Below are 15,723 nucleotides of genomic sequence, written 5' to 3'. Positions count from 1 at the left end.
ATGCAATCAACTAAAATGGTTTGAGCTATATGTATGCAGAGAAACACAGTGCTCTATTAGATGGCATTTGTTGGTTAATCTTCTGTGAGATAGGATTGCATCTTCGCATCAAGAATGGAAAGAAAACAAGTCTGTTACTTCTAAATATGCAACATGTATATAAAAATTAGTCTTGACTGTTTTGTGTGTATGTTTCTAACGATTTTTTCCCTAAAGGTATTACAGGAAAAAACTATGTTCTACTGTACTGATTTAAAAAAAAAGAAAATAAGATAGTAATAATGATACGTTGTTCTGAGGAGCCTGTCCTATACATTTCTTATCAAGATAAAGTTACAAATTTGAAAGTAAACAATGCCTGTTTCTTATACAATTACAGTTGATATAACGGAGATGGGATAATAATTGTATTTATACACTTGCATTCTTCAGATACTTCCCAAATTATGCTTAACAGCGCTGCTTACTTCAGCCTCTTCTGCTTGTGCATAGGCACTAGATGATTAGCTCTGGAGCAGATTTACTTGTCTTTGTCTTCTTTCGTCTTCCCGCTTCCCTTGCAGTTTTTAATTGGGCTCCCCGGTGAAAGTTTAATTTGGTGTAATTCTGTTGCCTCCTAGGGAGAGGCTGTAGTGCCATGTTAAAGGTTGGTAGGAAAACGGATACTTGAATTCCTAACTCCTGAGGGGTTTTTTCCCTCTTGTGGGCAGGAGGGTAGGGAGAAATAGGCCAGTAACTAAAACAAGTTCTAGCTCTTATGTTAGATTCTTGCTTCAGTTGCATATTCCTCTTCTATGTAACCAGTCATACTACAAATTCTGCTTTGTGTACGATTAATGCTAGGTATGATCTATTGTGAAACTGGAGTTTCTAAGTATCTTAATGACAGTAGTGTTTGTTTCTTTTTTCGTCTCCAAAAAATGCCTCTTTTTTAATGGTGTCTTTTTGTAAGTTTTACTGATTCAACAGAATAAAGGTGGACTTTAGGTAAATTTTGTAGACTTGGACATAATTTTAAAAAGTTTTGGAATCAAAGTGACAGTGATTGAAGGGAGGAGGATAAGAAAGGTTCCTGGAGATCAGTGTTTGTATTAGGTGATACCAGCTGTTGAACATAGGTGTTCTAGTTCCTAGGTTCTCCATGTATATTCCTATAATATATACAGCTGACCTCTAATATTCATTAACCTTGTGATAAAGTATGGCTTTATTTGCATTTATTTGACAATTAAATATCAGAAACTGTAGGGACTTGCAAGATTTACTCTGTATCCCAGCATAGCTTGAATCTATACTACTTTTTCTTCTTTTGTTGCTCATTCTTTTGCTTTCTATCTGCCAGCAGTGAGCTCTGCTTTGCAAAAATGGTATATTGAGAAACTAGAAACTCAAAAAAATAGAGACATGCACCAAAGAGACATGCACACATACTTTTAAAATTACATGTATCTATGTTAAGTTATATAAATATTAGTACATTATATAAATATTTAGTAGAGAGGTATGTTTTATCACTATTTCTGTAAGAATGGCTTACGTTTGGAAATTGGAATCTATTTTTTGGATAACCTTGTCTTTAAAAGTACCACAGTAAAATGTGAGTTTCCTTGAAGGGTTGTGTCTCCCTGTGCAAATTATTTTATAGAATTGTAAGCTTATAGTTGTGGTTGTATTCAATTAACCCAGGAGGCATCCAACAGAATTAGTAGGAGACCATGCCACAGGGATTTTGTTGGTGCTGAATGTTTACTAAGGTTCAAGGGAAGACTGGAAAAGTACTTGAAAAAGAGATCCTTTGGCACCTAGTAAGCAGACAGAATCTGGCTCAAGAAGTCACCTGACGTACTTGGAGCCCCTATGCTTTTTGGGTCTGTATGTGGATTGTATTCAGTGCTTTGTTTAAAAGTTTAGACAGTGTGACAGTCACTAAATGGGCTGCTATCAGCAATGACATCTGTCCGTCACCCCAGGCTTGGTGCCTTGGCTAAATGGACTTTTGGTTAGACCCAGCATGGCTGGTTTTGTATAACACAGGCTACAGTAACTATGGACATTTTGGTGGGAAGGTCTGAATAGCAGTGATATAGAGTTTTTATAACTTAAGTCACTTAAAAACATAAGCTAATGCTGGGAATTCTGTTCCTATTGAGCCTTTTGGGGGAAGAAAAGGGACGTGTAATTGCACAAGAATTTTCCTAGATGCTCTAAGTGAATGTGTCTGCTATTCGTAACCATAGTTTTCCATTTTTCCTCTGTTACTTGCCCCTCTAATACAGAGTTTGTCAGGCAGCCAGTTACAAAATCAGACTTGACAGTCTTCTGGTTTCACAACTGCTCACAAAACCAAATAGGAATTACAGAAAGCAGTACTAATCAATTTTTGCACTACCATGTCAACATGTAAGCACGACAGTAGAAACACAAGAGCAGCTTACTGGCCAAGGAAGAAAGCAACATCATGATTAATGCCAAAAGTTTCTAGATTCTGCAGCTGTTGATAGCACTTAGCAAGGAAGACTTGCTACTATGAGCAAGGTGAGCAGACAGACCTTTCCTGTCCACAGCTGTGTATTTTATTTAGAAAGACAACCTTGCCCAGGTATGTCGCTAGTAAGCTAGTTCTCGTCAGATCACTGGCTCTAATAAGCAGTATTCTTCCACCAGGTAGGTGGACTGATCAGCTCCTGGCATCCTGCTTCAAAGGCATTTTGTTCTTATTTGCTACAAAGGAACATGTTGGACCAGTATACACTTCACTCAGCATTCAGCAGGACTGACACCCCAAGGCTAGTTTTGTTTTTCCTAGAGCCAGCTGGGTTTTTTTGGCTTTGCAGTTCAAAAGAGAATTTCTTGCTGAGTTTCATCTCCAAGGGATGTGTGGCTTAGAAGGACTCTCAGGAGAATGGTAGCAAGAAGGTCTGTCCACATGGCGTGGGTGTTGACTAAGCAGTCAAGGAACATTTTTGGTTCTTCATTGGCTTCTCTGCTTGGATGATGTGGGGCACGTCACTGTGCTACTGTGCCCCAGTTTTATAAAAATAGCATCTCACTGATTAGCTGGCTGGTCTTTGGGTATGGTAACCAAGTACAGGGTTCTTTGCACTTGAGCTTTCAATTCTGCATTGGAAGACCTGTTACACTGTGGATATGTCAGGATGTAGGAATGTTTTGCAGTGTTGTTGCTCTTTCTTGCCTGTTCTGTTCACCAGCCTCTGATAAAAGCTGAGGTACTCATTACTTGGATGTGGCTTTCAAAGGTTGTGAGGATGAAGGGTGGGAAGGAAATGTCCAACGGTTAGATCACTGGTTTTCCTCACTTGAAAACCTGTAGCTCTAATGGTGGACTAGTGAGGTGGCTACAGAAAGGCAGAGTTTTCTGAGCCAAAATGAAAGAGTTTAAATTAGAAATGTAGTTTGCAGGGCATCTTCAAAACCTTTCTACACACACACACACCATCCTCCTCCCAAGCTTTAGACAATGAATTCTTCAACAGGAACATGACTTCAGGACAAAATGACAGGCCAAAAGCTAATGTACTTTGAATGTGGGCGTAGTAGGTACTTCAGGAATTTATCAGGCGCACACACCACATTTTTGTGTGTATATCTGGATCTCATCTGTGAAGTTATGATGTTTGTGCATGTTTAATGTATCTTACATTATACAGAATGGACTGTTAGTCCAGGTCTAACAGCCAAATGGCTTTTGCTAGTGTATTTCTGTATTATGCTGAGGAAGAGTGGAAGAAGAGGTTGAAATACGATGGCTTCCTGCAGCAGGTCTTGTTCTAATTTCTTTTACATTCTTAATATTTGCAGTGGATCTTTTACCATATCATCTTAGGATTGTACTTAAATCTAAAGAAATACAGGCAAGATCTTCCTGTATCTAATTTAGATGTTTTTAAAAGTCCTTATCTATGTGAGTGTAAGAATTCAAAAACGTACATTTGTAAAGCACCTGCCAGATAAGATCAGATGAATGTAACTTTAAGAATAGTTTTCAGACTAAGCAAAATACAGATAAACGTACGTGATCATATAGAGATGGGAATGAATGGTTTATGAACTGTATAGTGATGACGGTGGTTTTCTCAAAAGCCACTATTTGGAACACAAGGGAAACACACCTCAAGATTCTGTGTTCAGACTTTAGCTCTGGACTCCAGAACACCATTACCTACCTCCCTTTTACTTACCATTTCCTAACTGTAGGTTTCCCTGCTTGTGCCTTCCTGCTCATAGAGGCGTAGCACTGCTCTTCGTAGCACCGTGTCTATGTCTGCTGCTGGTGTTCTCTTACCTTTGCTTTTTCATTGCTTGTTTGCTTCCTGTTCTTCAGGTTTGTGTTTTTGCTTGCTTATTAAGCCTCTAATGCTTTCACAGAAAGTTATGGTATGAGGCAAAGGAGAAATGAGTTTTGTTACTTTTTTTAATTGTTTGTGAAAGGTAGGGGAATATTCCAGGATCTCTTCAGTGTTACCTTGCTGCTGCTGGGCCTTAATTACTAGATGAACTTTCCCACAAAAGGTAGAATATCTCTCTGCTTATTCTTTTTCCTGGTGCTCGTGCTGGTTTCATTCTGGCAGGCTTGACTTATTGCTGGTTTTTTACTATAATGCTATAGCAAAAGGAAGTGTCAAAAGCATATGAAAGGATGCAAACAAGTTATAAAATTAAACTCCAAATCCTAAATCAAAATGATAGAAGTGCTTTCTGTTCTTTGATTTCCCACCCGCCACTTCTTTGCCCTTATCCCAGAAATGTTAGACATGAGCTTGAAACTCTTCATGTACTGTTATATATGTAAAATGTCGGAATTTTTTTTAGATCAATTTCAGCTGGAGCAAACAAGAGCCCGCCATCAACTCCTTCCTTCTATATTGCAGGCCCACTCCCCGATGGATGGGAACAAGCTATGACCCAGGATGGAGAAATTTACTACATAAACCATAAGAACAAGACCACATCTTGGCTAGACCCAAGGCTTGACCCACGCTTTGGTAAAAGTTCATCTCACTTCAGAATATTTGATTCGCTTCAGTTCACTCAGCTTTAATTTTGCAGGCATATTTTGAAAACTTTTTAGAGTGCGATTAAAATATATTTTAATTTGAATTATAGAGACCTTATTTAAATCATTATATATAAAAAAAGATAAAAAGGATTAGCATATATCCTGTAGGAGTGTATGTCACCAAAGTTTCTAATGCTAGGGGTTGGGATTTTGCCATATGAACCACAGAGTTTCCAAAATTGGTGGCATTCAGAAACCTAGAGACAGTTTCAGCCAAACACACTCTTCCCTTTAAAATTGCAAAACTTCATGACAGAAGAATCTTTTAATTCCCAAACAAATATTTACTTTCCTTTGCACTATCCTTAAGAGGGCATTGTTCAAATAATAGTTTATGCTGTTTAAATACACTTGAAACATATACCAGCTTATAATTCCAGCTTGTCACAGTGATGATCATGACAAAACTTTCTGTTTTAAACAATATGGACAGAAATTATTAGTTCTGTTGTTTCTGTTTTAATAATCTCTTTGTGGGGTGAAGTCTATGTAATACTGGAAATAGAAACAGTAACTTAAGTTAGGGACCACAAGGTCTAGATTTAAAAATTTAACAAAATAAAACTGATATGTTTTGTAATGGTTTGAATCTATGAAAAGCAGAGCTGCAAACATTTCAATAAAACATTGGCACTGATGACTATGAATAGCAATAGCATATAATATTAAGAGGCTCTAAACTACTTTGTTATGTTGTCCAAGTGATTATTCTGATGTATTTAAGGTAGTATTACAACTTTAGTTTGGTATAAAGCCATGACCTGTGTGTGTGAGCTTTATTAGCTGCATTAATGTGGTCTTGATTTGTTTTCCCAATAACTTACTATTTTCAACTCCTTTGGATTTTAGTTATTTTTCCAGAGCCATGGAAAAAACAGTAGGGGTAAAAGAAAAAAAAAAAAGAAGAGATCATTGCGGTTTTTCAGGCTTTAGTTTTGGACTGGGTGCAACTAAATGAAAACAGTGTGCAGATCACTGAGTAGGTCAGGCTGAGGGGATACAAAGCCTTTGAAGCTTTACAGGGGTTGACCTAACAACAACTGTGGGCCCCTTTTGGGAGAGGCATTAACTCCATGAATGCCATATAAACACACAGCTGCAAAACTCAACAGTCGCTCTTCTGTTTGGTTTTTCTGAAATGGCTGATAGGAATTTCAGCATTTCTGTTCAGTAGGCTCCAGTGCTTACTTTAAACATCCGCTTGCCCTCATGGAGAAGACCAGATTGTCACCCTTTGTTTATAAACTGCTCACCAGTTTGTAGACAGGTTGAACCACTGTGCAACTTGAGCCCAAAGGTGGGGCGTATATTGAAGGTTGTCAGCTTTGGCAAGTGTCGGTGCTGACTTTTAACACCAGCCAGGGTTGCAGACCTGTTTGCGTGTTGCAAGAGGAGTGTGTGGGTAATTTGCAACTTTACAATTACTTAATATGTGAATAAGGCTGAAAAGGAAGCAGTCGTTTTGAAAATCAGTGTTGCCTTTTGCAGTTAAGAGGCAGGTCAATTATATTTACTTAAGTCATCTTGCAGGGTATGTATTTTGCTTTTCTTTGTATTACTTTATAATTTCCAATGATGAGCTGGAAGTAAAAAGGAGTGTGGAAAAGGCTTTAATTGACAGGTTGTGAGTAAGATGAATCTTGTTTCTCAGGACTATTTTGTACTCCTGTAAATAGTGTGGTCTAACTGTAAGGGCAAAAAAGCTACTTGTCTTGCGCATACTGAAACTCCATCAAATGTTAAGGCTGTGCAGTTAAAGAAGTTAGAAATGTCCAAAAGTCTGCATAAGGGTTTCTTGCTGCATAGCTTCCCTTTTTGGGCCCACTGTGTATGTGTATCCCAGACAGGCTTGAGTACATGCCAAGGCTCTTTATTTTGTGGTCGGACTTTTAATCTGTTCCAGACCTTTTCAGTCAAAGAGCTCAAGTGTAACAGAAAGGGGCAGGAAAGGAAAAAAAAATATATAAAAAAAAAAAAAGGCATGTGGGCTCTTCTGATCTAGAGTGACGGCAAATAGAGACAAGCTGCTAGCTGCAGTTGAGCTTGAAGGAGTTTTCCTTGAAATCTGAAGTTGTACACATTGTATTGTGGTTTATGTTTTTATCATTTGAGCCAAGAAAATACAAAATCTTGTTCCTGTTGCTTTCTCGCTTGTGACCTCCTTAAGTCACTCCAGTAAAGAAGAAAAAAATCTGCTTGACAGAGCTAACTCACTAAGCCTTGCATTTATTTATCATATGGAGATCCTCAACAAATATGTGCTGTGACCCTAAATAGCATGTGAATGACTCAGAAGTTTACCTTTGTGTGTTTAATACGGGTTGAAAATTCTGCTCAGTTTTTCCCCCTGAGGATCAACATACTCTTTTTTCTATCACTGTGTTTTAATATAAGGGCTTGGTTTTCACTATTTTTGACTACTAACACTTTAAGAAGCAATCCTAGGTGAATTCATCTTTGTAATGTTGAAGCTTTTGATTATTACAGTGATACTAATGTTGATTGAAAATGAAGGAGGAATTAATTTCTTCCTTGATACTGCCACTTTCACCAATCTGAAGAACCATTGAAAACTAAAGTTGTTGAATGGAATGTGCAAACATACTCTTCTGTTCCAGTATTTAGAAACAGAAGGTTTGAAGAGTCTTTGCCCTTATTGCTTCTGAATTCCCAGGTTCCAGGGAGACAGCCCTCATGTCTCTGTATGTTCCTCATCAGATGGAAGCTTTGTATTCATCTTTATTTTCTTTAGTAGGTGTGCATATACCTCTTTATTTATTCTTTTTTTTTTTTGTTCTTAAGTACTACTGGGAATTTTCCATTAATGTGGCTAGAAAAGAGGGAGGCAGGAGAATCAGTTTGAAGAAATGGTTTTAGGCGGACACACCTACTGACTGACTTGGTGGGGAATTTGGGTATTGCATTCATGCTTTTAAACAGAAAAATAAAAGGATGCAGTTAATATGGATTCTTTGCTGGAGCAGGCTTTTAATACTAATGCATCAGATAAGAGTCCCTGTCGGAATACCCTGCTGTGGAGTAGGCTGGGTCTAAAACCTGAGTGCTCCAAGTTGAAGATAAGAACTTTGTTCCAAGGCTCAGATCTAACGTCTTTGAAGTGGGCTTGAGGTCTTCGGCTACACCACTTAAATGGCAGCGAAGTCTTCTTGTGGCTCAGATGTTGATCCTCCAGGTCTACGTTTTTGACTTTAGAGCAGTTTTGCATTAGGAGAATTCACAGACTTTAAAATCTAGGGAAGAACTAAGTATGAAATGAGGGTCTTCTCATGCCAAGCACGGACAATCATAAAAGATGACATGGAATCAAAGGAATGGGGATGGGAGGGGGGTCCTTAGGCCTGTGTCAGCAGGATTCTTTGTCTAGTGGAGCATCTGGTACAAACATGCTGTCCTACCTTCTCGGTGCCTTTGCAGGCCTTGTAGTAAGGGGCTTCAAATTACTTGTTGTTGTATTTTAAGAAGGTTATATCTTTAAGAGAATTGAACTCTCTGGTTGAGCTTGTGTTTTGGACTGTTTTGTCTCTTACTAGCTTCGGCTATTGTCCCTTGGTCCTTCTTCACAGATCCTGCTGTTTTTCTTAAGCCTTCCAGATAAGTTAATGTTTTCTTGATAGTCAAAGAACGTCTGGGTAGGAAGCAGGTCAGCTATGCATTCTGTGGCTGGAGTTAGTGAAGTAGAAGAACATCTGCTTTTTCTATAAAATTAAATTTCCTAGAACCAGTTGAAGTTTGGAATCGTTCAACTTTATTAGTACAAGTTTCCAAGAATTGGCTTTTGTATCAAAGACCATTAAATGGATTTCAATTGTTATTTCAGTTTGCAGGTGATAGGACTGGTTTTTTGAAATGCAGCTAAAAATACTTTACCTTTTGAGAATACTTAATTTGTGAAATTCAAAGATGAGGTGAAGTGGGAAAATACCAGAAACTGGCAGTTGATTTCTCTGTCTCTATTGGGTTAATGTATGTTGTGTTTAAACAGTAGTACTCCATTAGAGTAGTGAGACAAGTCTGTCTGCAGGAATTGGAGTAAAACAAGATACTGTTTCAGTTTTCTTGTTATTTTATTCCAGACTTCAGTTTTATAGGTTGTTACGAGTAATCATAGCAGTGTTACAGACGCCCAGTCTTTTTCCTCCTTTTCTGTCAAATGTTGGAGCTGCCATATAGGGTATGAAGCAAAAGATGTGACTTCAGATTGAAATAATTGCCACGACTTTATTTTCATCACTCCAACTTAGAGATTGTGTTAATGTTTTTTGAAGTTCTATATGAATTTTGGATGAGGGAGAAGTCAAGACAGTGTTTAATATTGTTATGGAAGGTGCCAAGGGGCTCTGTGTACAGTAGCTGCTTGAACTACACAAGTAGGAAAAGGAATAAAAGCAATGATAAATATAGGAGCATAGAGAATGCACATCAGGATTTTCTGCTTCCTTTTTTCTGTAATGTAAGAACATGATACATTTGAAACAATGAAGAGGAGTTGTTCAGAAAGACTGAAGTAGAGCACATCTGTAGATTTCATTGAACCATGTATTTATCATTTCCATAAAAAAACCCAACCAACCACACAGCAAACTTGAAATGCACTTAAAAGCTTAAGCTTGGAGCATCTGCTAATTTTTAAGTATCAGAAATTAAAAGGAAGTATTCCATGGTGTTGCTTTCTTATTCCTTACTGGTCTAGCACTTTGTTTAATGTGTTTCTTCGAATTTTGTTTGTAGGAGCCTTGCCAGAGGCAGATTTGTGGGCAAGATAGAACTAGAACCCTAGACTGGAAAACTTTCTTTTGACTTTTGTCTGGTCAAAAAAAAGCCCAGACCTTATGTCTGGTCATAGTGGCACTTCAGATTTTTTAAGTTCCAGATCTGCCTTCCGTTTTTGCACAAAAGCAGAGCATGAGCCACAGTTGGGTTTGATGTGCAGGTGCAATGGTATATCCTCTTTACATGTGCTCTAAACCAAAGTGGATTTGACTTATCTGTAAGGTCTATTGGTATTAGATTTTTCTCTTCCTTGTTTCTGTTTTTCTAGAAGAACTGTTTCAGGAGATCGCTTAGGATGGGGAAGACTTCTGTATTTTGGTATGTGTGTCAGAGAACGCGTACAGATGGAGCAGCATCAGTTTTCAGTGAACTAATGAACTTGTGGCAAAGTGGGCTCGTTGCAAATCTGCAGAGGCAGATAAAATGTCACTGGTAAGCATCCCTTTGTAATAGGAGATGCTGCCCTTACAGTAGTGACAATAAATGCTTATTAGTTGTTCATCATCATATCAGAAAGTAAAATCTTGCTTTGTTTGAAAGCAGGATGTGTTTAGACCACTGAACAAGAGTTCACTGAAGAAATAGTTAAATCTGTCCACAAGTATTGTGTAAGAATGCAGTTATCTACTTTAAGTAGAATATGTGTATGGTAATAAAAAGGGGGAAAAAAAACCACCCTCTTTTTCTGAGGATTTATCAGGGCAGTAGGTTCACATAAGTTTATACCTGGTTTGGGTTTTGTTTTGTTTTCAGAATAATTCCGTTTGAGAAAGGAGATTTGTTGGTAATGGTGCCTTTATGCCAGTAAAAATAATTCGTGCTTCCAGTGTTGTGCTAGAACAGCTGTGATGGTGAAAGAAAATTGCGCTCCTGATGCAGGCACTTTTTCCACCCTATCCTTCTAACACCACAGTTTGCGTGTCTCTTTTAATGAGCATACTATGTTAAAAATTGAAGGTGCATCGTTTTGAACACATCATTCATTATCTGTAATCTAAATATATACACACACAATAATTATATACTCTATATCTAATCATATAATCTAAAATTCAAAGAAGCATCTGCTTTTTTCCTCCATGAATTCAATCACGTTGAAACATGATTTCAGTTTCTTATGTAAAGAAAACAATTTTGCTCTATTTCTTGACATACTGTTGATTTGTTTTTTTAAAATTACAGTAGTTTTTAGTGGCTTTTGTAATTCTTGTTTAATCATTTCTAATGGGCTTATGACAAAGAACAAAAAAGTGCAGGTGTGCGCATCCATATACACAGGATTTGTTTCCCCTCAAATAAATGGAAGGAAACCTGCATTAAAAAAAAAAAAAAAACCAAACAAAAACATAGTATTTTATAAGAAATTATACAGAAGCTTGTCTTTTGGCTTAATTAACTCGGGAAGTATTATGTGGTGACTAAGCAGTGAAACTGTTTGCAGCTGATACCCTTATGTAGATTCTTTGCTGATTAAACTTTGGTCTAAAATGCTGACTGGCTTTGATTAAATATATTTTACCAGATATTTGGTGGACAGGCAGAGGGCCTCGAGAGCTCTGAGTCCTGAACTTTCTGTAGTCTTCAGTGTTTCATACATACATGTTAAACTTAAATGAAATTACACTTTCAAAATGAAAACTTATTTCTTGTTAAAGAACGGAAAATGTTTTGTTTTATATGCGTGCACTGAGCAGCAGTTTCTTACAGCTGTTTACAGTACTGCTGAATCTCATTTATGTTTGCTTTACTGGCTGGCCAGAATATTTCAGTTCTTCTAAAACTGGTATATATGGAGCAGAAGTGCTTTATAAATATTGCTATTGACTTCTGTGGGGGGAAAAAAAAAGGTTAGATCCATGAACAACTGCAACAGCATTTTACTCCAGTTTAGTTTCCAGTGTGTTAAGAATCTGTCTGTGGGTGCTATAGAATCTTAGTGGTGGTCAGTCAATCCAGCTGTTGCACCTCTGCATTTTAGGCTACAGACAGACTTTTAAAAACAGTGGCAGCTTTATCAAAGAAAACAATCAGCAGGTGGTACAGTGATAGAAGAACAAAGAGGAAAATATTAATTTCATTTGAACACAGGTAATTGATAAATGCAGAGTAATCAATCTGTAGTTTGGACATGCTTCTGTAATAGATAGTATTTTCATTGGATATATCTTTTTTTTACCAAGCTCAGGAGTGTGTGAATATTTCTTTGTACCTGACTAAGACACTAAGATTTGTTTGTACACTTAAGACAGCAAAATGACCCTGGAGAACAGTCTGTTTCAGGTTTCCCCCTTACGCGAAGCTCCAGGATTCTCAGATTAATTGGAGACTGAAAACAATGGAATATTTTTATTGTGCTAATATTTAGGTGGTTTTATAACAGCAGCATTATGAAACTGCAACTGGGATTTCCTTAAAGTAACATAGCAATGCATTATAAAGAATGCAGTCCAGAAACATGACTTGTATCCTGATTAAACAACAAATGGTTGTACCAAGTCTCTCTAAAAAAGCCACTTGGAACAAGTTTTTATTACTTCCGAGAGTCATTCTTTCAAATCCTGCTGGTATTTTTTTTTTCTTCAGAGCTCTTTTCAATTTAATCAAAGGGGATTTTTTGCCTTTGTTGCAGTGCTGCAAACTAGCACCATTCAAAAACCTGGCTGTAGCCAAAAAATGATGCACAAAAACTGGCTGGTTTCCAAATGAAGCTGAAGGGGACAAGTACTCTTTTTCAGTTCCCTCAATGAAAACATTGATTCTTATTATTAAGAACAGTAAGTTACAGTATGCTGGGATCCTGACCTTTTTTGTTGGTGTTTGTTCAAATAAATACGTCTCTAAATTTGCAGATTAAAATTAGCTTTAGTTTTGAAGGTTGAAATTATAAATACAAAAGAAAAAACATCAAACATTCAGCTGTGTCTGCTCTACAGCAATCTTTGCATGGAATTCTGTGTAGGGGAAAGGTACTGTGTTACTGCAGACGGTCACTGCCCTGGGATGTCTGATTTAAATTGGCATAGGAACTTGGAACAGAATTAGCCTTTTATGTTTGAGTTGTTAACAATCTGCTGGCCTTTTCTCTTCAGCACCAATGACTGGTAATTGTTTCTCTCTCTTGGTTTGTTTTAGAGTGGGGTTGTTGGTTTTTTTGGTGGTTTTTTTTCGGAGGGGGGGTTGGCTTGTTTGTTTGGTTTGGGTTTTTTTTTTCCTTTTTTTCCTCCACTAAGGATGTAGGCAGCAGTCTGAACTTCTTACAGTAACTGTCAAGTGTTATCTGCTGCAGTACAGAACAGGCATTTTGCTGCTGAGTTTGAACAGTAGAACGTTTAATGTGTAACATTTGAAGACCACTAATTCTCTGTTCTCAAAAGCATATTGCAGCTATTACAATTGACTGTATTCTGCAGATTGTGAAGCTGAGCCATTTTATAGGATGGCAGGATCTTTTCTTTTTTTTTTTTTAATTGTCTTAAGTTGCCCGTGTTTTTTAACTTGTCTGCCCCTCCTCCTCCTCCCTCAAATCCCCCTTTTCTAGAACAAAGACTTGTGTGTTCCTTCTCTGCCTGTGAGGTCTCTGCAGCCTCCACTGTGTGGGTGCAGAGCCCCTTATTTAAAAGCTTTCCATACTCATGGAAGGTAAGGAACAGGATGCATCAGAAAACTGCTAAGTCCTAACTCTGGTAGATAAGTGAAGCTCTTTGCCTTTGAACTCAAAATACTTAAAAAGAGCTCTGCATGTCAGGATCATCACAAACCTATGAGGTGTGGAAGAAATGGAACGTGCTTATCTGAGATCATAGTGATAAGCGTATTCTTTACAGTGCAGATTTCTGCAGACATGTCCTCAGTAATGGAGAATTGAGAATTTAAACCACAAAACCAACGCAAAACCAAAACAAAAAACCCAAATGAACAACAAAAAAACCTTTAAAACCTTCTAGTTTTTTTCCTGTCACTCAAACAAGGCGTGTTCTCCCTCTTTTCATGAAATCTTAAGTTGGAATTACAGAAAATTACATTCTTCTTTCTGTTTCCCTTGAAGATAGTACACTTGTGTAATCAGCCAAGATAGCTGAAAATCCTTCAGTGTTACTACTGTTGTTTTTTTCCTCTGGTTCTTGGGTATGTTGTTAAGTCAGTAAAATTCAGTTAGCAGTATCTTCTTTTAATGTCTGAATGTTTAGTTTAATTTTACAGTTAAAAATAGTTCCCTTACACGATAAACATCTCCATGGTCTGTTCTGAGGGCAGTTTAAAATCTTGTCAATTTGAAGTCTTTTGCACTTGCATTCTTGAAACAATAAAATGCTTAGAAAAATCCTTTTGATGAATACCTAAATAAGAATTTAGATTTTTAGGTTCAGTTTCTGAAGAGTTACCAAATCCTATAATTAAATTTTCCTCCAGTATTGATGAATATTAAGTATACACCGAATTTTCAATATCTTATTATATTCCTGTTTTAGATACACATTACTTGTATACATTGCTTTCAAAATAGAAATTAGAAGGCATTTCAGGGATCTAGGATGAGGGAATAAAATGAAAAACACCAGACAAACATGATGTGTTTCTTACGGTTTTAATTGCAAAGCCAGTAGGTGAGAATAATGGAGTAAACTGTGATCCGAGAGAACTGGAATAATCATAGAATCATAGAATGGTTAGAGTTTGAAGGGACCTTAAAGATCATCGAGTTCCAACCCCCCTGCCATGGGCAGGGACACCTCCACTAGACCAGGTTGCTCAAAGCCCCGTCCAGCCTGGCCTTGAACACTTCTAGGGATGGGGCATCCACAACTTCCCTGGGCAACCTGTTCCAGTGCTTCACCACCCTCACAGGAAAGAATTTCCTCCTAATATCTAATCTAAATCTCCCCTCTTCCAATTTAAAACCAATTTAAAACCTTGTCCTGTCACTACATCTCCTGACAAAGAGTCCCTCTCCGGCTCTCCTGTAGGCTCCCCAGATATTGGAAGGCTGCTATGAGGTCTCCCCGGAGCCTTCTCTTCTCCAGGCTGAACAACCCCAGCTCTCTCAGTCTGTCTTCATAGGGGAGGTGCTCCATCCCTCTGATCATCTTTGTGGCCCTGCGCTGGACCTGTTCCAACAGGTCCATGTCCTTGCTGTGTTGAGGACTCCAAAGCTGGACACAGTACTCCAGGTGGGGTCTCACGAGCGCAGAGTAGAGGGGCAGCATCACCTCCCGCGACCTGCTGGCCACACTTCTCTTGATGCAGCCCAGGATGCGGTTGGCTTTCTGGGCTGCCAGTGCACATTGCTGGCTCATGTTGAGCTTCTCATCCACGAGCACTCCCAAGTCCTTCTCCTCAGGGCTGCTCTCCAGCCATTCTCCGCCCAACCTGTATTTGTGCCTGGGATTGCCACATCCCAGGTGCAGGACCCTGCATTTGGCCTGGTTGAACTTCATGCAGTTAATGCAAGCAGCTGTCGGAAAGATACAGGTATATAAAATATGAAGAACTTGTCATGAGAAGGAAATTATTTCCAAAGCTGCATAGTAGTGGAAAAGGGACCTAGGGAAGTGATACTTGCACGGTGCATGCAGGAAAAACAGATTCATAACATGAATCTGCAGTGATACTGAATTTAAGTGTTTAACTAAGGTTAGAAACGGTTAAATTCTTGATGAGGTTATCTGTAACATGACTTGGCTGGGAACTGCATGAGGCAGGGACTCCAAAACTGTCATTTTAGCATTGGAAACAAGACCATATAGGCAGCCTTTTTAACCTAAAGATAATTGACACTCTTCGGCTTTGGGTACTTAAAAGCAAACTACCTAGCTTGTTAAAATTAACTTAGATGTGCTTATTTCAGGTGATTGTAA

The 15,723-nt window shown here is 38.1% G+C and overlaps 1 protein-coding gene across 4 annotated transcripts in view; it reads left to right on the top strand.

Moving 5' to 3' along the window:
- The window catches only part of YAP1 (Yes1 associated transcriptional regulator), a 91,943-nt gene that overhangs the window by 51,764 nt on the left and 24,456 nt on the right, over window positions 1-15,723 (top strand). For 3 of the 4 annotated variants that reach the window (XM_074144233.1, XM_074169125.1, XM_074169046.1), the window contains exon 4: window positions 4,890-5,003. The exons of the other annotated variant lie outside the window; for it this stretch is intronic. In XM_074144233.1, coding sequence (XP_074000334.1) covers window positions 4,890-5,003 — 114 coding nt within the window. The remainder of the gene's footprint in view (window positions 1-4,889; window positions 5,004-15,723) is intronic. 4 annotated transcript variants of the gene reach the window in all.

Source organism: Numenius arquata, chromosome 1 (assembly GCF_964106895.1).
Source record: "Numenius arquata chromosome 1, bNumArq3.hap1.1, whole genome shotgun sequence".
NCBI lineage: Eukaryota > Metazoa > Chordata > Aves > Charadriiformes > Scolopacidae > Numenius > Numenius arquata.
This window is presented reverse-complemented; position numbering and strand designations above follow the sequence as displayed.